At 43.2% G+C, this 24139-nt stretch overlaps 2 protein-coding genes and 1 long non-coding RNA gene across 3 annotated transcripts in view; all 3 read left to right on the forward strand.

The window, feature by feature from the left end:
* Nucleotides 1–24139, forward strand: part of LOC115194974 (uncharacterized) — a 389153-nt gene that overhangs the window by 128256 nt on the left and 236758 nt on the right. The window lies entirely within an intron of this gene.
* Nucleotides 10977–13878, forward strand: LOC115194522 (uncharacterized). Its single transcript, XR_003878380.1, has 6 exons — nucleotides 10977–11531; nucleotides 12038–12099; nucleotides 12216–12273; nucleotides 12354–12422; nucleotides 12524–12570; nucleotides 13494–13878. It is a non-coding gene; the product is annotated as an uncharacterized LOC115194522 (long non-coding RNA).
* LOC115194515 (uncharacterized) lies at nucleotides 14364–23540 on the forward strand. The gene is made up of 7 exons (XM_029754262.1): nucleotides 14364–15219; nucleotides 15816–15940; nucleotides 16277–17749; nucleotides 17903–18139; nucleotides 18238–18462; nucleotides 18638–18704; nucleotides 21957–23540. The coding sequence occupies exons 1-7, from the start codon at nucleotides 15048–15050 to the stop codon at nucleotides 23120–23122; spliced, it is 3465 nt and encodes a 1154-aa protein (XP_029610122.1). The 5' UTR covers nucleotides 14364–15047; the 3' UTR covers nucleotides 23123–23540.

Consider the following 24139-nt stretch of genomic DNA (forward strand, 5'->3'; position numbering starts at 1 on the left):
TTTGACCCCCTCTCAATCAGAAAGATTTCTGGCTCCCAGGTGTCTTTTATACAGGTAACGAGCTGAGATTAGAAGCACACTCTTACAGGGAGTGCTCCTAATCTCACCTTGTTACCTGTATAAAAGACACCTCTCCACAGAAGCAATCAATCAATCAGATTCCAAACTCTTGGTGAGAAGGTGACAACAGTTGGTGCGATTATTCACAAATGGAAGAAACACAAAAGAACTGTCAATCTCCCTCGGCCTGGGGTTCCATGCAAGATCTCATCTCGTACTAAGTCATGTTTTGCAGAGAGGTCAAATATGTATTTCCCTCAATAAAATGCAAATCAATTTATAACATTTTTGACATGCGTTTTTCTGGATTTTTTTGTTATTCTGTCTCTCACTGTACAAATAAACCTACCATTAAAATTATAGACTGATCATTTCTTTGTCAGTGGGCAAACGAACAAAATCAGCAGGGGATCAAATACTTTTTTACCTCACTGTACCTATTCAAGCCGAAATCACACGGATAAGACACTGTCAACAGTGTCAAAATTTGCGGGCGAGAATAGAGCCACAAAACCTGCCTCATGTTATGTTTGCACACAAATGTGAGCCGAGTTGTAGCTAATACACCCGAGCAATTTATAAAGAATTTATCTAGTCTCCCTTCTACATAACAGTATTCTGTCTTGAACAGAGTTCCTCGAGTTTCCCAGCCGTAGCCTGCCTACGCTATACAGTGCATTTGGAAAGTATTCAGATCCCTTCACTTTTTCAACATTTTGTTACGTTACAGCCTTATTCTAAAATGTATTTTATTTTAAATAAATCCCTCAATCTACACACAATACCCCATAATGACAAAGCAGCTAGTGGTGACTTTGCAAATGTATTAAAAATAAAAAACGTAAATATAACATTTACATAAGTATTCAGGCCCTTTACTCAGTACTTTGTTGAAGAACCTTTGGCAGCGATTACAGCCTCGAGTCTTCTTGGGTATGATGCTACTAGTTTCTCCCATTATTCTCTGCAGATCCTCTCAAGCTCTGTCCTGTATTTGGGGAGTTTCTACCATTATTCTCTGCAGATCCTCTCAAGCTCTGTCAGGTTGGATGGGGAGCATCGCTGCACAGCTATTTTCAGGTCTCTACAGAGATGTTCGATCGGGTTCAAGTCCGGGCTCTGGCTAGTCAACTCAAGGACATTTAGAGACTTGTCCCGAAGCCACTCCTGCATTGTCTTGTCTGTGTGCTTGGGGTCGTTGCTCTGTTGGAAGGTGAACCTTAGCCCCAGACTGATAACCTGCTCCAGAGCGCTCAGGACTTCATCAAGGATCTTTCTGTACTTTGCACCATTCGCATTTCCCTCGATCCCGGTTCCCAGTCCCTGCCGCTGAAAAACATCCCCACAGCATGATTCTGCCACCACCATGCTTCACCATAGGGATGGTATTGGCAAGGTTTTGAGTGGTGCCTGGTTTCCTTCAGATGTGACACTTGGCATTCAGGTCAAAGAGTTCAATCTTGGTTTTATCAAACCAGAGAATCTTGTTTCTTATGGTCTGAGAGTCCTTTAGGTGCCTTTTGGCAAACTCCAAGTGGGCTGTAATGTGCCTTTTACTGAGGGGTGGCTTTCTTCTGGCCACTCTACAGTAAAGGCCTGATTGGTGTAGTGCTGTAGAGATGATTGTCCTTCTGGAATGTTCTCCTATCTCCACAGAGGAACTCTGGAGCTCTGTCAGAGTGACCATCGGATTCTTGGTCAACTCCCAGACCAAGGCCTTTGCTCAGTTTGGCCAGGTGGCTAGCTCTAGGAAGAGTCTTGGTGGTTCCAAACGTCTTCCATTTAAGAATGATGGAGGCCACTGTGTTCTTGGGGACCTTCAATGCTGCAGAAATGTTTTGCCACAGGTAGACTTCAATTAAGTTGTAGAAACATCTCAAGGATGATCAATGGAAACAGGATTCACCTGAGCTCATTTTCGAGCCTCATAGCGAATGGTCTCAATACTTATGTAAATAAGGTATTTCAAATATGGATTATTTGCACTCGTAGCTAAACTTATAAACACTAAATAGACACCTAACTATACAAGTCACAATTCCAGACATAACAATGCACAAACAGTCTATTTTCAGGCAATTTATCCGCTCACTTTACCAGCATTGCTTTCAGTAGATTTGAAGTGTTTATGCTCGAGGCTCATCTGTTTTCTGTCATTCATTGCCATGCATTCTAATTCCAATGTATACACGCTCGTTCACGTGTGTAAATTACATGTTTTGTTTGATTTGGGCTTAACCAGTTCAAAGAATCTCATCTTTTAGTGTATGTTGTTGGATCTCAGCCTTAAGCCTAAACATACGTAGCATATGGTAAAAAATTGCCTTCGTGGTGTTGGATTCTGGGGTAAACTTTGAACATTATACTCAGAGTATAGGAACATTAGTTACAAAGGAGACATGAGGGGTGCCATAATGAAGTTTGGTAGGGGCTGAGTGCAGGGAAAACAATCGCATGTGACAGTACTGATTAGGGGAGAAACTGTTGAAGGCACTTAGCTCCCTGCTTAGCAAGAAGGATGCAATGTTTAGTGATAAGGAGGAGACTCCACCCACAGTGGGGTATGAATAACACCATGGGGGAAGCCATGTCGGTGTCTGAATTACAGCTGTAACGACCCTTTGGGAAGAATTAAACTTGGTTAAGCTTCTCTAGAGTCCGTGAGTTATTTACTCTGAAAAATAACAACCTAACAATGGTTCACACATCAGCACAACAGTGTGAGTGGAGTATGGAACCAGATAGTTGCCAAAAGGTTGAACGTACGTATCGTTAGTATAGTAAGAAAATCCATGCGTACATTTTTAGGATCATAAGAAAAGCCATGCGTGAAACATGAAACGTAAATGTGAAATTTCATCTGTGAACATACATTTTAGGCGTGAACATTTGTTACAATTCTGACGTACAACAATAGCTTTCAGAGTTATGGCAGTTTCATCTCACCAACAAAAAAAACATACACCAAATGGCCTGTGAGGCGTGCTACCAGAACAATCATAACACATCATAAAAAAAAACAGAAGTCAGGGAAACCGGAAAGAGGTATCCTGCACGTTTTCATGTTAAAGGTCTCCATTCTCTATTACTCCTCAGTTGAGTTTACTTCACATTTAGGAAGCTAATGTCATGGATTAGTTTGCCATCCCAAGTCTAGTTAGAACTAGCTGTATTATGCCGACAACAGTGAAGTTTCAGTCCGCTATGTGTATCTCTACTGCATGGGCATATCTCTGGGTGACGTGGACATCCCCATGCATGCACCTTGTCTATTATTATTCTATGTTTCATTCATCCTGGTGTATACTACTGGTCATAATTGCAGACAAAGCCCAGAGAATGGGATGGTGCAATATTTAATTATTCATATTTTGATGTTTGCTGAATCTATGAACTATGTATGACCACTGGAGTCTTTGCCACTCAAAATACAATTTTTATAGAATATTTAGAAATCTATTTCATCACTCAAAATCATACCAAGGCATATTCTGTAAGAGGGGTTAATATGAATTAAAAATAATTTGACATGATATATATGAATCGGGTCATGAACATATGGACTTTAGGATCGGTGTCCCGCTAGTGGGACAACTTCCGGTGAAACTGGAGGGCGTGTAATTCAAATAAATAATCATAAATATTATGGATTTTAAACATTTATGGACATATAAGTGTCTTATTTCGGCTGAAAGCTTAAATTCTTGTTAATCTAACTGCACTCTCCGAATTACAGTAGCTATTACAGCGAAAACATGCCATGCGATTGTTTGAGGACGGCGCGCCACATCAAAATATTTTTCCACCGGCACAGGTTTCATACATTCACATATAACAATTAAATGTTCCCTAACTTTTTGAAAATCTTCCTCTGATTTGTCATCCAAAGGGTCCCAGCTATAACATGTATTGTTGTTTTGTTAGATAAAATCCTTCTTTATATCCCAAAAAGTCTGTTTAGTTGGCGCCATCGATTTGAGTAATCCACTCATTCAACTTGCAGAGAAAGGAATCCGAAAATCTACCCTTAAACTTTGTTTCAACAAGTCAAAATACGTTTCTATTTACTCTTCAGATACCCTAAAGTGTAATCATACTATAATATTTATTTCGGAAAGAATGATGTTCAATGGGAATCTGATTTTTGCAGGTGCGTAATGTCTTCATGGCGCATGCAAACACGAATTTCCAAGACTTTGTCCCTGTACTAAAACTGTTATTTCTTATTCGTTTTTGAAGCTACAAGCCTGAACCCTTGAACATAGACTGTGGAAGCCATAGGAATTGCATCCAGGGAGCTATTTTCAATATGACCTTTCTCTTGCATTTCTAAGAGGATGGTTGGTTTTTCTTTGGATTTTCTCCTACCATATCTATTGTGTTATACTCTCCTACAATAGTTTTACATTTCTCCAAACTTCAAAGTGTTTTCTTTCCAATGGTACCAATTATATGCATATCCTGGCTTCAGGGCCTGAGCTACAGGCAGTTTACTTTGGGCACATCATTCAGGCAGGAAGTGGAGAAAAAAGGGGCCTAGCCCTAAGAAGTTTTAAACGTAGGCTAAATCTGGCATAAGCTTATTTCCACACTTTACAATAACTCTGTTGCAGTGGTCTCCGTATGGGCTATTCCCTCCATCGCCACACTGCTACCCAGTTGAAGAGCTTGTGATATTCTAGAGGCATGAAGCCATAGAGTCATTATACCCTAATGTAGGCCTATTTGCCTACTAGCCAAATAAAGTGCAGAGCATGCATGATACGTGCAACAAATCATTCCAACATATTTGAACATTTAATTCATCCTTCATTTAGTTCAGTCAGTCAGTATGTCATCCATTCTGTTATTTGTCTGAGTTGCAATAGGAATTAAATAAAAGAGAATAGAACAGTCTTATCCATTTGTTTATTGAAATCCATGTGTATATTCAAAATTATCTAAATTCTCCAAAGTTCTTTAGGCTATCACTTTAATAATTCAATGTTTAATTTAGGTCTATCAAAATAAAAAAAAATAGGCTATAAACTTGTAGGCATTACAATTTAGGCTATCATTTTGGGTACTGGTGTGTTGCAGAATAATTTTAGAACTCTATTTGTGTTTTATAACAGTTTTTATTATAGACCTCCCCTTAAAAAGAGACCCTAACTTACAGGCCTCTAAATACGTTTTCAACAAAATAGTTGAAGAAGCACATGCAATGGCTGATAGGGAAGCAGATCTTGCAATAAGAATAGGCTATAAATAGTCTTGACCATTTGGGACCCCTTGGCTATTTCACTCAGGACAGGTTATAGCCAAGACTTAGTCAATATTTTATTTTGTCGCATTTGTTTATATGGATAAGGCCTCTGCGTGATGGGGTTGTGCAACGCAAATGGCTATAAGAAGCCTACATACTGAGTAGAATTGGGAAAATACAACAGTCAAAATGCCTAATATAAGGCCTACAGTCCGTGCTCCCAAATACTGGAAAAAGTGTGATTCATTAGGTTACAAAATCACCACAGCAGCCCACACGGCTACACAAATAAATTATGCAATTATATGGCCATTAAATAACACACAACTGCATGGCATATTTATATAGTGGAATAGGCCTATCCTAAATCATATTTACTTCATATTTTGCAGCTCAGGTGGTTATTCTATCCAATGTTCTTCTGTCTTTATAGCATCATTCTCACACAAGTCATTTGCTGAAGGCCCAAGCCTATACTACGCCGTCTACTGGTATAACGTCGTTATCGAATGACGTTGTAAAAATAGCTCTAGCATGCGGTCCAAACACTTAAAAGACACATCCTTCCCCTCAGCCCTCAGACACTTCTGATGACGTATCATTACGTCTTATGAGTATACACTTGCAGGGCAAGGAGCGAGGGAGGAAGGAATGATTTTTAAATGGACCCCCCATGGACGGAAATTCATCACTCGTTCATCCCGCAATGATTGTGTTTTCAGCCACCGGTGGCTTGTGGGTGCTTTATATGGGCTACATTCAATTATGAGTGCACGTCTACTTATATTAAGTATATAATTATTAATATACGCCTACTGTATGATAGCTAGCAAATGAGTTAGCTAACTAATGTTAGCCTGCCTAGCTGGAACTTCTGAAGAAGGAAAATGTTTTATTTCTACAATTCCAAAAGATTGTTTGAATGTTAAATGACGAGACAGAGGCATGGATGCGAGTAACCAGTCTTGTTCAGTATATTGCAATACATCCGGGTATTTCAAGCACACCGGTAAAACACTGGAGTTGCAGTAATTAACATTTACCAACAGATGGCAGCACTGTGCCATCTTACACCCATAACATCTTTCCTTTTATAAAATAGGACAGGAGCTGTCAATTCACTAACAAAACAAACCTAGTAATAATTTCCAACATGAATAGTTTAGTATTTATTTATTTATTTAAAAAAAAAAAATTCAGGTAACAACTTAACACATTTTGATACTCTCTTCACTTGTATCTCTGTCTGTCAACAATCCCTAATGGGAAACCTACAGATTAAATCTTTTTGGTGGCTGGGACAGACGCCCACAGCGTGAAAAGACAGGGGGCTTGTCTGCGAGGACTGCGGGTTCCCGCACAGACGTGTCACCTGACTGTCTAAGGGGAGTATTGATGGGCGAGGGAGCGGCCGACCTGTGATCCCCTGGCTCTTCGCCCAGTGCCTCAGGCCCCATGTGACTTGCTGGGGTTCTGTCTTTTGTCATGCGACCCCTTTGACCATCAGGGTTCTGAGTAGGTGCTGGCTCAGCAATCCGAAGGTCAACCCTGTTACGACGGTACCGTGATCCATTCACCTCGACCAAGTAGGAGCGTGGTGCCACTTTCTGTACACAGGATCCGAGTCTCCAGAGGCCAGTCCGGTCCCCTAGTAGTGGCTTCATCCGCACCGTTTCACCCACCCTGAGCTCAGGTAAGTCTTTTGCTGATTTGTCATAGAGGAACTTGGAGACCTGTCTTCTGTGACGTAGCTTCACCAGCACGTCTGTCACCACACATGGCTCCAGGAGAGTGCTGGCTACTGGCAGAGCTGCTTTTAAGCGCCGTGCCATGAGGCGCTGGGCCGGGCTGCTATCCATGCCTTCTGTCGGGGTATTGCGCCACTGCAGGATTGCTTTCCAGGTATCTTTGCCCTCTCGCAGAGCTTTTTTGCAGAGGTTCTTTGCGATTTTGACTGCGGACTCCGCCTTCCCATTAGCTTTTGGGTGTCGTGGTGATGAAGTGACGTGCTCGAATTCCCAATCTGCAGCAAATTTTCGGAACTCAACTCCGGAGAATTGGGGTCCATTGTCTGAAATTACCCTATCTGGCTGGCCATAGCGGGCAAACTGAGCCTTGCAGCGTTTGATTGTTGTCTCTGCTGAGAGGTCGGGGAGGAGGTCAATCTCCCAGAAGTCTGAGTAATGATCGACAACCAGCAGAAAGTCTTTGCCACTGTGCTGGAAGAGATCTAGACTTACTATCTGCCAGGGGCGCATCGGTAGCTCGTGGGACATCATCGTCTCTCTCTGTTGCTCAATGGCATATTCATTGCAGATTGTGCATTTACTGACATAGTCTTTGATTTCACTCTGCATTCCTGGCCAATACAGTGTGTCACGTGCTTGTCTGTAACAGGCCTCACCTCCTATGTGACTTGAGTGCACGCGCGCCAACATCTCAGGGCGCAGAGACCGGGGAATAACGACTCTCTGACCCTTGAATATTACTCCGTTTTGAACACTGAGCTCCTCTTTGACTGGCCAATAATCTCTGACGGCTAAAGCAGTTTCTTCCTTGCAGTCGGGCCAGCCCATCAGAATCACAGACCTCAATGCCTGGAGTTGCTCTTCCCTGTCTGTGTGCTGTCTGATTTGTATAAGGCGCTGGTCCGTGACATTGAGGTAGTCAGCCTGGTTGATGTGTTCAACATCCACTTGCTCTGTTTGTAAGCTGCACACTGTGTGTCGTTCATGCATGGAGCGTGTGTGAGTGCCTGATGCAGTAGCCCTGCTGAGCGTGTCACTCACATACATCTCTGGCCCTGGCTTATACACCACCTTGAGGTTGTAGTTTTGTAGGGCCAGTAGCATGCTCTGCAGTCGTTTCGGGGCATTCAGGAGAGGCTTGCTGAAAATAGCAATAAGGGGCTTGTGATCTGTCTCTGCGGTAATATTGTCGCGCCCGTACAGATAGTGGTGGAAGCGTTGGCATGCAAACACAATGCTGAGGCACTCCTTCTCTATCTGGGCATAGTTCTGCTCTGTTGGGGTGAGTGCCCTAGAGGCGAATGCCACAGGCTGGCCCTCCTGCATGAGGCAACAGCCAAGTTCATACTGGCTTGAGTCACTCTGAATCGTGACAGGTTTTGATACATCGTAGTATCACAGTACAGGTGTCTGGGTGACCAGTTGTTTTATTTCCCTCACCGCTGCGTCATGTTTTGGGAGCCAATGCCAGATGGTGTCCTTGTCCATGAGCCTCCTTAGTGGCTCACACACTTCAGAGAGCCGCGGTAGGAACTTGGCCAGGTAGGTGACGAATCCGACGAAGCGCTGCACTGCCTTCACATCAGATGGGTGGGGCATTTCCAAGACAGCCTTCACTTTTTCAGGATCCGCCTTCAATCCAGTGGAGGACAAGATGTGCCCATGAAAGCGGACCTCTGGCACTTTAAACTGAAGCTTTTTTATGCTTAGCCTTAGCTTGACCTGTCTGCATCTGACCATCAGGGCCAGCAGCTTGGCGTCATGGTCACATTCTGCCTCCTCATCACTGTCCCCACAGCCCACTACGAGGATGTCATCTGCTATGGGTTCCACGCCACTGAGTCCCATCAACAGCTCATGCTGTTTCCGCTGATACACCTCTGGAGCCACGGAGACACCAAACGGGAGCTTCAACCACCTCTTCCTGCCCCAGGGTGTCCAAAAGGTGGTCATGTAGCTGCTGGGCTCGTCGAGCTTGCACTGCAGGAAGGCATCTCTGGCGTCCACGAGCGTGAAGACTCTGGCCTTTGGGAGCTTGTAAAGAACATCCTCCAACGTGGGCATAATGTAATGTGAGCGTCTCAGAGCCCGGTTGAGGTGTTTAGGATCAATGCATATCCGTAGCTTGTCTGGTTTCTTGACGAAGACCATATTACTTATCCAGTCTGTAGGCTCGGTGACGGATATCATGTGGCCATCTGCTTCGTATTTGACAAGCTGAGCCTTTGTAGCTGCTTTCATGGCCACTGGTACATTGCGGGGTGCACACTGGACAGGCTGGATTGCTGCGTCCAACTCAAAGTGGACTTCGCCGGGAACTGACTCGACCGGTGCATTGAAGACATCATGGTACTTGCTCAGGAGTGTCTCCTTGCTCAGGGGCCCAGCCTGGACATTGTCTATAATGTTAAGATCAGCTGGGATGGTGAAGTTAATAAGTCCAAGGCGCTCGCATGTAGAACCTGACAGTAATGGCTGTTGACTAGCCTCAACTATTTCAAACTCAAGGGTGTGTTTCTGGCCACGTAAAACACACTCTGTCACAAACAGGCCTAAAGAGGTCATGAACTGTCCCGAATACAGTTTCAGCTTGGTGCTACTCTGTGTGAGTTTGTCTCTGGGCGCGAGCCTCCTTTTGTCTCTAAGGCTCATAACGTTACATGTGGCCCCTGAATCTAGCTGGCATTGCTGTGGTTTATTATTAAGTAGCAGAGTGACAAACCACTTTTGTCCTTTTGCCCTCACTGCCCCTATGCACTCGCTAGCATATACATCCTCTGTGCTGTTATTCCCTTCATCTGTGTTTGTTTCAATGGAGTGCACTTTACCCTCCTTTCTCTTGCTTTTCATGCAGACCCTTGCGAAGTGATTAGCTGTACCACAGGATTTGCATATTTTTCCATAGGCTGGGCAGTATTCTTTTCCTCGTCCATGAGAAATGCCACAATATCTGCACGTATTGGGGTTGTCTGCTGCAGAGTTGGCTGTAGTATTAGCATTAGCAGTGGCAAAGGGGAATTTCCTTACTGGCTGCCTGAATGTAGCATTGACATTGTCCATATGTTGTCTTTCTAGTTCCATGGACCTTATCCGTATATCAGTAAGCTCTGCTGCACGGCATGTCTCCACTGCCAAGACCAGCGTCAGGTCGCGTTCTCTCAGCAAACGTCTGCGGGTGCCCTCATCAGTTATGCCAAGCACTAGCTTATCTCTGATCAGTTCATCTCTTAAAGCACCATAGTCACATGTAGCTGCCTTTTCCCTTAGCCTAGTGACAAAGCTGTCAATGGACTCCCCGTCCTCCTGTTTGCAACAACCGAAAACATAACGCTCGTAGATAACGTTCTTTGCTGGCTTGAAGTAATGTTCAAGAGCATCAAGAATAGCTGTAGCGTTACCTTGCTGAGCTGCTGTTAGGTTCAGGTTGTGTTTGTATACGTGTCGGCATTCTGTTCCCATTATAGTCCTCAAAGTGGCAGCCACTACCTCATCGTCCTTTTCCAGAAGTCCCGTTGCTAGTGCATAGTCCTCCCATTCACCTCTAAACGTATCCCAGTTTGTGCTCCAGTCTCCGCTAAGCTTCATAACGGCGGGAGGGGGAATGTTCGCTGCCATGTCTAATCGGTGCTAACAACACTGAAGCTAACTAGCAAACTCACTCTAGCTAAGGACAATTCCGGCGTCAGGCGAAGTTTTACTCAAATAAGCATTTTTCAGGGGGTAAACCAGAACAGGTGGCTCTAATTTGCGGAGAGCATGGTTAGTTATCCGACTCTGACACCATGTTTGAATGTTAAATGACGAGACAGAGGCATGGATGCGAGTAACCAGTCTTGTTCAGTATATTGCAATACATCCGGGTATTTCAAGCACACCGGTAAAACACTGGAGTTGCAGTAATTAACATTTACCAACAGATGGCATCACTGTGCCATCTTACACCCATAACAAAGATAGCCAAACAAAAACATATGTACTTTTTACGTAGTAGCAAAATGTCTAACTTATTTGCATTCTCCATTGATGTTGTTTTTAAGTTTTCACTGACTTTTCTTAGCGGATGTATAATCATCGCAAATTGAATTATGGGGAGTTTCAGGCCCGGAGTGAACATAATTGTACACTCGCAAAGCCGACTAAAAACGAGGGCTGAGGGGTTTACCTTGCAAACTTCCTTTGCTTGTCTAATCATTTGGACCACTCACCAAGATAGTGACGGGGATTCCACCAAGGGCACAAGGCGAGGGTAAGTGGATGAGGGTGTCTTTTAAGTGTTTGGACCGTTGCCCTAGACTTTTTGAGAAGCCTCTGACTGCAGTGTGAAGTTTGGCGCCGGGCTCAATGTGGGCGGAGTCAAGCGTGTTTAACCCGAACCCTTCCCGTCTCCTTCAAGGTCATCCAAGTTGAGGTTGAAGTCGAAGGTATCCACATCAACGAAAGCGAATCTTAATCGAACCTAACCTACATGGATAGAAATGGTAAGATGCTGGCTATTCAGTATATTATAGTATATTATATTAGTCCTATTTTCTGTTATAACAATAAATACAGTTATTATTATTTCTGTGCTTGCAGCATGCAAAGCACACTATTGTTATTGCTCATACTTTTTCTTGTTTATTATTCTTGACACTTATTGGGACCTATTTCCTACAGTTTTTACACTACATACACAAGTCATACATCAAACTCCTGCAGAGCTGGATGCTGATGTGACATGCTGTGACTTCTTGGGGGGGGTCTTCTACATCCTAAAATATATTCCTGGGGGGGTATTATTATTATTTACTATTATCATTATTGTTATTATCATAACTATCAAACTTAACAACCTACTCTTTCTTAACATACACTACGCTGTGTACATTGCAATGGAAGCACAGTGTGATTTCACTGAGGTATGTATAAATGATGAGATTCTCATCGCTAGTGGATATAAGGTTTTTGGGGTCCCCATCCGATTGTGTGATTTTATTTTTCAAAGGAAAACATGCAGCAAATTAGGCGATGGTGGTGCCTAGTTCTCCTGCAGAACTTTCCCATGCCGTAAGTCTTTTATGAAAACGTTTCATTTGCATCCTTCACTTGTTTCACTGTAGCCAGACTGACCTGAATATATTTTCATATTGAATGTATGTCATGTATGTCATTCACTCACTAAGGTCAGAAGAAGAGAGGTTGAAAGATTGAAAAAGGCTGTGAAAACAAAACACACTGCAGGTAGGAGGTGTCATATGATGAGTGGTATAGTCTTAAACCAATGTTTAAAAACTTAAACCACCCCCTCCAATATATTTCAGGATGATGTAGAAGACTTCCCCTCAAGAAGTCACAGTATGTCACATCAGCATCCAGCTCTGCAGGATCAGGTACTGTATAGGCTATTAGCTAAAGTAAGGAGCATTCTTGTACACACATCCCTAGAGGTTCCCTTACATTACTTAATGACCACAATCTGTTTTCTGTCTAGACGATACAGAAAACAAAATGCACGGCGAACTGGGAGCTGTGAACTGGGTATGTAGTCTACTGTGTGTAATACTGAAGGCTTGATGCATGGTGAACTGGGAGCTGTGAACTGGGTATGTAGTCTACTGTGTGTAATGCTGAAGGCTTGATGCATGGTGAACTGGGAGCTGTGAACTGGGTATGTAGTCTACTGTGTAATGCTGAAGGCTTGATGCATGGTGAACTGGGAGCTGTGAACTGGGTATGTAGTCTACTGTGTGTAATACTGAAGGCTTGATGCATGGTGAACTGGGAGCTGTGAACTGGATATGTAGTCTACTGTGTGTAATGCTGAAGGCTTGATGCATGGTGAACTGGGAGCTGTGAACTGGGTATGTAGTCTACTGTGTGTAATACTGAAGGCTTGATGCATGGTGAACTAGGAGCTGTGAACTGGATATGTAGTCTACTGTGTGTAATGCTGAAGGCTTGATGCATGGTGAACTAGGAGCTGTGAACTGGATATGTAGTCTACTGTGTGTAATACTGAAGGCTTGATGCATGGTGAACTGGAAGCTGTGAACTGGATTTGTAGTCTACTGTGTGTAATACTGAAGGCTTGATGCATGGTGAACTGGGAGCTGTGAACTGGATATGTAGTCTACTGTGTGTAATACTGAAGGCTTGATGCATGGTGAACTGGGAGCTGTGAACTGGATTTGTAGTCTACTGTGTGTAATACTGAAGGCTTGATGCATGGTGAACTGGGAGCTGTGAACTGGATTTGTAGTCTACTGTGTAATACTGAAGGCTTGATGCATGGCAAGATATAATAGTTGTGATGACTGTTTAGTAGTTCTAGATATCACTGAAAACCCCTTTAGTAATAGGGGCTTTTGTTTGCATGGTGGTATTGTGAAAGTGGGGTGTAATTTGACTTGATCACCCAATGAGGCACTACTCTTAATATTTATTCTTCCTTTTTCTTCAAGGAAGCAGATGTTCTTCTAAGGGACACCCTAGAGGCAGCAAGGTGGTGTGAACTCCAAACATTTAAAGGCACCTTTTCCTCCCTAGTGTAATTGGGATGGACAGGGAAGACCGCATTACAACCCTTAAAGAACAACGGTTGTATGATGGCCTGGATGAAGAGGAAAATATTTTCCTCAAGGAACCATTCATGTTCCAGTTCCAGTTCCAGAGAGATTATGAGATATTCTATGTGGAGGCAGTTGACAACAAGAAAATTACTGTCTTCTTGAGGAGCAGGAGTGAAGCCATTTTTGAGGAGTGGTCAAGCCTTGTTTTACTCTGCTGTGTTAATTGTTTCAATTGTTAATTGTGTTATGCTGTTTAGTAAACATGACATAGAAGTCACCCGAGTCTCTGATCTCTTTACTGGTATAACTTAATGTACAAAGCACATTCAGCTGGTCAGTATGTCTACATGGTATAGTCTGTCTCCATTCTCATGAGGAAAGTAAATAGCATTATAAATCAGGATAGGTAGTAACTGTATATGTACGCTCAATGAAATAATATAATTACAGAGTTATAACATTTATCAACACAATTTTAACAGTACATGACATACATAACAAGTCTGTTCACTGCAACAATATCAGTATCTTGTCTCAAATATAGCATGAAGCAAAAAGTGTAACACATGTGCTGGTACCATTTTACATCATATTTCTTATGATGTTCAAAAATGAAATATGTTTGTATTCAAAGTGTGACTGTCAAACCTCAGATGGACAAAAAAAAACTAAAACGGTGGGCGGGGTCAAACGTGGGCGGAGTCAAACGTCTGATTCCGTCCACATTGAGCCCGGCCCCGATGTTTGACTACGCCCACATTGAGCCAGCAGAACTGCACACTGCAGTCAGGGGTACTTGGACTTTTTTGCGCAGCAGCCCTTGACTTTCTTTTTGGGAGAAATGAAACCGGAAGTTGCAAAGCAACACTCACGTCTGGGCTCGAGATACTATCTAACTTCGACTGGCTACTTTCGGTTCATGTCCTTTGCTGATGCCACATTCCTGACAAAAGTTTGTAAATATAAAAAAGATCTGTAAACGAGTAAAGGCAGACATAAAGTAAGAATTGAACGTGTACATGTTCATTCTTAGTCGTAACATAGGGTTTGTACGTTTACAGATGAAATTTAACGGTTACGTTTCATGTTTCACGCATCGCTTTTCTTACAATCCTAACAATTTCCGTATGGACAATCTACTTGCACCCGCTGAAAAACACCACTCTGGGCGCCCGGGACATATTAATCGAATCCCCTCAAGAGTGTCGCAAATCCATGGAAGTTGATTTGGGGATGATCTGGACGGACAAAATCTGGACCAATAATAGACGTTTATTTTTGGGCCACCCCAAGGCCAGGGCGGACCATATCTAAAATTCAAGCAAATATGATCCAAATAGAGGAGTCCGTGCGTGCATGCAGTGTAGTCTACTTATTCTCCTCGATCGACTGATTTGCTCTTTCTATTAGGGTCAACGACAAATAATAGCCAGGCTACTTTATAATATGGAAGTTTTCAAATACCCTGTTTTCTTCGAGTGCCAGACTCTGGACACATCACAGAAAGAGAAGATAAAAAAGTATTTTGGAATTAAACGTAAATCTGGTGGCGGAGATTGTGGACCAGTAGAATCAGTTGGTGACAAAGTTTACAAGATCGCATTTACTTACCAGACAGGTACGAAAATGTTTAGGCTAAGTGATTGAATATGGAGTGCCGTATTACCATTTAGCCTAGTCTTGCCAAAGTCGGTTCATAAGTGAAAGTTTGTTTTTCAATATGTTATTCTACTTGTTTAATATGTATTATTTGAATAGGGCTACACTTGGGTAAAACAATAATATTTAAACTTTGCAGTAGGATTTGTTGAATCAGAATGTTTCTCAGACATATACAAAAAATAAATATGATATAGGCGTAAGTTTCACTTTACCATAGCCAGGCTACACTTATGCAGACAGGCATGCGCAAATGCATTACTTTGGCTTTTCATTATATTGATTAATTCTACAGTACTTTATCAATCTAAAAAGGATGAAACTTGTTGTTTGAATAACTTTTAAGATTCATTAATAACTTTATAGATATACATACAGTATATTACTTAATAGGTTATAGCACAACTCCTCCAGCCTATGTAGCCTTTAACTCTTCAAGTCCTGGAGTGAATGCAAAAGGCTTAATAAATAGTGCAACTTATTATTATTGTTGGTATTATTATTACTAGTACTACATGACAACAACAACTCATTATGATGCTGAAACTCTTTCAGTCCAGGAGAGGGTACTTCAGAAAGCTCATCATGTGTTGGAGATGCCTGGGGGACCTCTCTCCCTCACTCTGAGAGACAGCCTGGAGCCTCCACCCACAACAACCTCCTCAGTCAGCAGTCAGGAGGTGAGGCCAGACTATACAGACACACCAATACCCTGAGTCACATATCACCATGACGACAATGCACTGTTGTTGTATTTGCACTGTTAGCCCACACTTGGATGTTTGCCAGTTTGTGAGGTATAAATGTGTGGTTTTGTAATATTGAGGGAATAGTCATTTTAACTAAATAGAACCATGTTAAACCATTCTACCACCCCGCTAGAATGGAGAATCATCAGATATCCCAGAAGCAGTTGTACGGTTGAACTGCAATAATAAATGGAAATATAATAAAATATTGTTGTCATTACGACAGTGAAATTACCCTGCAATGACTCACTTGTTTTCCAAATCTAGAGTCACCACTCCCTCCCGGTCGAGACATCTCCACCTGGTGGTCGAGAACATGTACTCCATCGTCTGAGCACAGGGAAACAGGAGAAGATCAGCACCACCTGTCATCTGGGACAGGTCCAGCTCCGTCTTCTGGGGAAAGTGATAGAGAAGGATCTAGGTGAGGTTGTTCCAGGGGTGAGGGTGACACGCCTTGACTCGGCTCAGCTGGTGCTGCACGGCTATGCAAATGAAGTCCAGACAGCCAGACAGTTGGTTACAGATAAGATCTCTCTGGTGCTGGAGCGGGTGGTGCCTGAGGTGCCCCCCCACCTCCTGTCCTTCGTGAGGGAGGAGTATGGGAGGCCTGGGAACCTGAGCAGTCTGCTGGGGTTGGGACTCCATGTGGAGGTAGAGTTGGGGGACACAGAGCTCCGTCTGTTCTCCCTCTCCTCTGGGGAACTGGACCAGGCTGAGAAGGATCTGCTGGGGGAGTTTGTGGAGGAGAAGATTGACTTGCCCAAAGGTGCCTTCCAGGCTGAACTGAAGTCTAAGCTTGAGATGAAGGTGAAGGAGATGAACCAGAGCAGACGCAGGGTGGTAGCAAGCTATGGTCCTGGGTGTAGAGTGCAGCTGCTGGGCCACATGAAGGAGGTTCAGGAGCTGAGGGAGGAGATCGGGGCCTTTCTGTTAGACCAGTCCAGTATGAGAGTCGTGAGACACCCTCAACAGAATCAGGATGGCGTAGTCAACGAAGCAGGCACCGGATCAATACGGGAGGAGACGGTCGCAGCCACCAGCTATCGCCTCCGGCTGGGGCTGCAGGTAGTGGTTTGTCAGGGTGACATCACCAAGGAACGGGCGGACGCACTGGTAAATGCAGCCAATGAGGACCTGGATCATGCTGGGGGCGTGGCTGCAGCTCTGAGCCAGGCGGGGGGGCCTGAGGTACAGCAGGCCAGCAGGGATCTGGTTAGGCAGATAGGGAGAGTACCCACAGGTACAGTGGTAGAGACCACAGGAGGGAATCTGCCTTGTAAGATGCTGCTGCATGCAGTGGGACCAGTAGGGGGCAGCGTAGGTGGGAATGAGCGTCCTCTGCTGGAGAAGACAGTAAAGGCAGCCCTGGATCTGGCAGAGACCATGGAACTCCAGACCCTGGCCATGCCCTGCATCAGCTCGGGGATATTTGGCGTTCCTCTGAAGGTGTGTTCTGAGGCCATAGTCTCTGCAGTGAGGGACTTTGGGAGGGAACAGCGCATCCTTACCAAGATCACTCTGATTGATGTGAGTGGAGAGGCAGTGAGAGCCATGCAGGAGGCCTGTGATAGGCTGTTACAGGGTAAGAGGGAGTTTTCTGGGTGGGAGGTAGAGTCCAGGACCACCACTACACATGCTCCTCAGAGAGACACCACTGCTGCCTCCGCCAGGGGAACAGCTGCTCCAGAGGTCTGTGTCCAGGTGGAGATCATCCAGGGAACCATAGAGAAACAGCAGGTGAGAGAGAGACACACTGACATGGCCACAGCCTTGATTCAACAACATTCTGTGAATTAGGTTGATTTCATACTGACTCAATGTTCCCTTTCTCTTTCTTTTCTTTTTTCTTTGTCTCGCTCTCTGTCCGTCTGTCTTTCTGTCTCTCTCTAGGTGGATGCGCTGGTGTCCCCCATGGTTGGTAGTGACCCTCTCTCCTCCCGAGTGGGTAATGTCTTGTTGGATGCAGCTGGACCGGCGCTGATGACAGCGTTTCTGAGGGAATCAGGGGGACAGACTGCACCTGGTGACAACGTTCTGGTGGAGGGGCTGTCTGGTCTCAGCTCTGGCCGTGTCTTCTTCCTCAGCTGTGCACACTGGGACAACAACCTCCACGGACCAGCAGTACAGGTGTGTCTGCTTGTGTGTGTGTGTGTGTGTGTGTGTGTGTGTGTGTGTGTTGTGACTTTTGATCCTCCATTAACCCTTGACCTCTGGTCCTCTCTCAGGCTCTAAGGCACGGTGTGAGGAAAATTCTGACCTCTTGTGAGAACCGAGGCTTCCGTTCCGTTGCCTTCCCTGTAGTTGGAACTGGTGTGGTTCTCCAGTTCCCTGACAACGTGGTAGCACAGGTTCTGCTAGAAGAGATCCGTAGGTATGAGCAGAACCGAGCGAGCAGAACCCCATTCCTTGTCCGCATCATTGTCCATCCAAATGACAGAGATTCTACCAAGGTGAGCAGGGACTTTTGAAAAAGGTCTCACTCAATGCATTGGGAAAAAATCCTTTAACTTCAATGTTTCAGCCAAGCCATTTTATAATACTTCCATACATCCATAATTGCAGATTTTTTCAATAATAACAGTTACAGTCCTTCATTGCAGTTGTATTGTTTGTTCTAATCTACAGGCTTTTCAGACTGCCCAGAATGATTTGCATCTCAGAGGGTTCGTATTAGGCACTCAACCAGAGCAAGGTGAGTTACAACACTTCACCCCCACCTTTAACTTCTATAGGAAAAGTGGGACGTGAGCGTCCCACTCTATTCAACAGCCAGTGGAACCACGTGGCGCGAAATTCAAAACCTCAGAAATGCTATAATTTCAATATTTCAAACATACGACTCTTTTACACCATTTGAAAGATAAGACTCTCGTTAACCTGTTGGGGGTAGGGGGCAGTATTTACACGGCCGGATAAAAAACGTACCCGATTTAATCTGGTTACTACTCCTGCCCAGTAACTAGAATATGCATATAATTATTGGCTTTGGATAGAAAACACCCAAAAGTTTCTAAAACTGTTTGAATGGTGTCTGTGAGTATAACAGAAGTCATATGCCAGGCAAAAACCTGAGAAGGTTTCATGCAGGTAGTGGCCTGTCTGACAAGGAGTCGTTCTTCTTGTCTCTGTTTATTGAAGAGTGGGGATCTTAGCTGTAACGTGACACTTCCTACGGCTTCCATAGGCTCTCAGAGCCCGGGAAAAGGCTGAACGATGACGAGGCAGCCCCAGGCTGAAACACATAATCGCCTTTGCCAAGTGGCCGATAAGAGGACAAAGGAATTAGGCGCCTGCCCGATTCGACCCCGTGCTGTATTTTCTTTCGGCTGTTTACCTAATTGCAGATTCCCGGTCGGAATATTATCGCTTTTTTACGAGAAAAATGGCATAAAAATTGATTTTAAACAGCGGTTGACATGCTTCGAAGTACGGTAATGAAATATTTAGAAATCTTTTGTCACGAAATGCGCCGTGCGCGTGACCCTTATTTACCATTGGGATAGTGTCTTGAACGCACGAACAAAACGTCGCTGTTGGAACATAACTATGGATTATTTTGGACCAAACCTACATTTGTTATTGAAGTAGAAGTCCCGGGAGTGCATTCTGACGAAGAACAGGAAAGGTAATCAAACTTTTCTAATAGTAAATCTGACTTTGGTGAAGGCTAAACTTGCTGGGTGTCTAAATAGCTAGCCCTGTGATGCCGGGCTATCTACTTAGAATATTGCAAAATGTGCTTTCACCGAAAAGCTATTTTAAAATCGGACATATCGAGTGCATAGAGGAGTTCTGTATCTATAATTCTTAAAATAATTGTTATGCTTTTTGTGAACGTTTATCGTGAGTAATTTAGTAAATTGTTAGTAAATTCATCGGAAGTTTGCGGGGGGTATGCTAGTTCTGAACGTCACATGCTAATGTAAAAAGCTGTTTTTTGATATAAATATGAACTTGATTGAACAAAACATGCATGTATTGTATAACATAATGTCCTAGGTGTGTCATCTGATGAAGATCATCAAAGGTTAGTGCTGCATTTAGCTGTCTTCTGGGTTTTTGTGACATTATATGCTAGCTTGAAAAATGGGTGTCTGATTATTTCTGGCTGGGTACTCTGCTGACATAATCTAATGTTTTGCTTTCGTTGTAAAGCCTTTTTGAAATCGGACAGTGTGGTTAGATTAACGAGAGTCTTGTCTTTAAATAGCTGTAAAATAGTCATATGTTTGAGAAATTGAAGTAATAGCATTTCTAAAGTATTTGAAAATCGCGCCACAGGATTCAACTGGCTGTTACGTAGGTGGGACGATTTCGTCCCGCCTGCCCTAGAGAGGTTAATCTAACCACATTGTCCGATTTCAAAAAGGTTTTACAGCGAAAGCAAAACATTAGATTATGTCAGGAGAGTACATAGCCAGAAATAACCACGCAGCCATTTTTCAAGTAAGCATATAATGTCACAAAAACCCAGAAGACAGCTAAATGCAGCACTAACCTTTGAGGATCTTCATCAGATGACACTCCTAGGACATTATGTTATACAATACATGCATGTTTTGTTCAATCAAGTTCATATTTATATCAAAAAACTGCTTTTTACATTAGCATGTGATGTTCAGAACTAGCATACCCACCGAAAACTTCCGGTGAATTTACTAAATTACTCATGATAAACGTTAACAAAATACAGAACAATTATTTTAAGAATTATAGATACAGCACTCCTTTATGCAATCGCGGAGTCAGATTTTAAAATAGCTTTTCGGCGAAAGCACATTTTGTAATATTCTGAGTACATAGCTCGGCCATCAAGGCTAGCTATTCAGACACCCGCCAACGTCGGGGCTCAGTAAACTCAGAATTACTATTAGAAAAATTTGATTACCTTTGCTGTTCTTCGTCAGAATGCACTCCCAGGACTTCTACTTCAACAACAAATGTTGTTTTGGTTCCAAATAATCCTTAGTTATATCCAAATACCTCCGTTTTGTTCGTGCGTTCAGGTCACTATCCAAAGGGTAACGCGCGAGCGCATTTCGTGACAAAAAATTTCAAAATGTTCTTTTACCGTACTTAGAAGCATGTCAAACGCTGTTTAAAATCAATTTTTATGCTATTTTTCTCGTAAAATAGCGATAATATTCCAACCGGACAACGTTGTATTCATTTAAGAGGGAAAGAAAAAAATTGTGATCTCTCGAGAACGCGCATTTCCATTCTCTTTGTCCTCAGGCAGTCCACTAACAAACAGTGCTCCTATACTTTGCCCAGAGACAGGTGACCCCCCAATCCACTTTCTGGCGGCTTTAGAGAGCCAATGGAAGCCTTAGAAAGTGCAACATAACCCCACGGATACTGTAGTTTCGATAGACAAGCAAAAGCAGAACTACAAAATCGCAGACAGGGCACTTCCTGCTTGTAATCTTCTCAGGTTTTTGCCTGCCATATGAGTTCTGTTATACTCACAGACACCATTCAAACAGTTTTAGAAACTTTGTAGTGTTTTCTATCCAAATCTACTAATGATATGCATATTCTCGTTTCTGGGCAAGAGTAGTAACCAGTTTAAATCAGGTACGTTTTTTATCCGGCCGTGAAACTACTGCCCCCTAGCCCCAACAGGTTAAATCAAATACATTATTAGTATATGATTGATCCATTTCAAGTTATAATTATGAAGGAAAAAGGAAACTGCACGCTGCTCTTGATAGTATCACTGATATTTAATAAGCTTACGTATCGGCCTCACGGTTTTCGTCAGTGCAAAAAGCGTGAGTCCGATACGTAAGCTTATTAAATATCAGTGATACTATCAAGAGCAGTGTGCGGTTTCCTTTTTCCTTCAACTTGTTCAACTGTTGCTTTGCACCTGCAACAATGATTGCTCAGATGTGCGAGTGCCTTTGGAATTTTAAGTTATAATTATGAACCCTCCCTATAGATATCAGGATTGTGCTGCTGGGGAAAACCGGAGGAGGTAAAAGCAGTGCTGGAAACACCATCTTCGGACAAGATGATGTGTTCCTCGTAGACAGTTCCTCCACCTCCTCAACACAGAAATGTGAATCGCAGACCAAGAACATCAAAGGGAGAAACATCACCCTGATTGACACACCTGGATTCTTTGACACTGACATCCCTGAAGAGGAGCTGAAACCTAAAATAGTCAAATGTATAACAGATTGTTCTCCAGGGCCACATGCCTTTCTCATCGTGCTGAAGGTTGAACGGTACACAGTCCACGAGAACGAAACCGTATCGAAAATTGAGAAATATTTTTCACTAGAGGCCTTCAAATATGCCACAGTCCTCTTCACTCATGGTGACCAGCTCAATGGTTTGACCGTTGAGAAGTTTGTCCAACAGAATGATGAACTGAACAAGCTTGTGGAGAAATGTGGAGGCCGCTATCACGTGATCGACAACAAATACTGGAACACCAATCAGCAGGGTCGGTACAGGGACAATCAGTGCCAAGTAGCAGAGTTACTCAACACCATAGAGAAGATGGTGAGAGATAACGGAGGAGGGTTCTACACCAACGAGATGCTCCAAGAGGCAGAGAGATTAATACAAGCAGAGATAGAGAGTCTTAGGAAGGAGTCAAAAGGCCAGATGTCAGAGGAAGAGATGAGAAAACAAGCCAAGGAAAGAGCGAGGAGGAAACTCCTGATCAAATTGTCAGGGATAGCAACAGGTGCAGTGGTAGGAGCTCTACTTGGGGTTGCAATGGTGATGGGGATCCCACTTCCATTAGCTACAAAACCACTGGTTAATTTAGTCAAACGTCAGATGGCAGCTTCAATGACAATAGGGCCAGCAGTCGTGACAAAGGCAGTACGACCAGTACTTGCAGCAAAGAACGGGGCGACCATGGGACTGGGTACAAAGATAGGTGCAGGGGTAGGCATAGGTGCAGGAGTTGTCGTTGGGATGGCCGCAACAGCAGGAGCAATAAGTGGAGGGATAGTAGGAGCTACTGCAGCAGAGGAGGCAGAGACAGTACAGGAGGCAGCAGAGAAAGCAGCCAATGCTGTCTACCATGAAGGTACACGTCTTCATGACCAAGCAGGACAACTTCTGCTAAGGTACAGTAACTCTAAGTAGATGAGATATTATTATATATATTTTTGACCTTTATTTAACTAGGCAAGTCAGTTAAAAACAAAGCTGCTTTCCTGACAGTATTTATTTTATTTTTTTAACTCATGAGGTAGGCTACGCGGTTATATCACCCCACACATCAACCACTAAACAGTCGAGCTGCGCGACAGCTGATATTCCGCCCAAACTCTGTATGCTATGGGCTCTCCAACCCTGTTCCTGCAGCTAACAAGTGCTTAATTTGGCCAACCAAGTTAAATCTGTTCGGAAAATTGATAGTAGCATGTTTTAACAACGAAAGATAATTCATTAAACTGTTGACAGCCCCTCTCTCAGCTCGCTCCAATAAGGAATGAAGGAGAGATGGAGATGGAAATGCATGGTGGTGAGATAGTCAGTAGCTAAAGGTAATGTGTCACCCTATTAGTTATGAAAGAAAAGCCCTATTACTAGGCTATTCAAAATCATGTACAAATGATCTATAATTGTTGGCTAACTGAATTTGTATAGGTTAGACCAATTATGTACCAAAAACATCTTAAATCAGTTTTTTTAATGTTTTTCTGACATGCATAATATGTGGTAGGCTATGTGTTGAATAATGGCACAATCATTATTTAAATGCAGGTTTTTTTTGGGCTTGGCCTCATATATATGAAAATTGTGTATGCATAAGCACAAATATGTGTGTTTTTGAATTAATCATCACCTTAGCACTGTCCATTTCGTTGTTAGGCTTTGAAACGACATCCACATCCATGTTTTCCATTCAGTTTCAACCTGTTGTTGAACCTCTTTCTTCAAATTGATCAATCACAGTGAGATGAGTTTTAAAAGCACATACTGTTTTGATGATTTGTTTTAAATGTGATTTTTCGATTGCTTTTGTATTGATGTCAGAGTGGTTAGAGGGACAATAGAGTGATCTGATGATCAATTAGTGTTCTGATGACCATTAGCGAGTTGGGTGCTACCACACCGCACAAAGGGAGATTACCATGACTCAAAGGTCACATGGAA

Source organism: Salmo trutta, chromosome 5, assembly GCF_901001165.1.
Source record: "Salmo trutta chromosome 5, fSalTru1.1, whole genome shotgun sequence".
NCBI lineage: Eukaryota > Metazoa > Chordata > Actinopteri > Salmoniformes > Salmonidae > Salmo > Salmo trutta.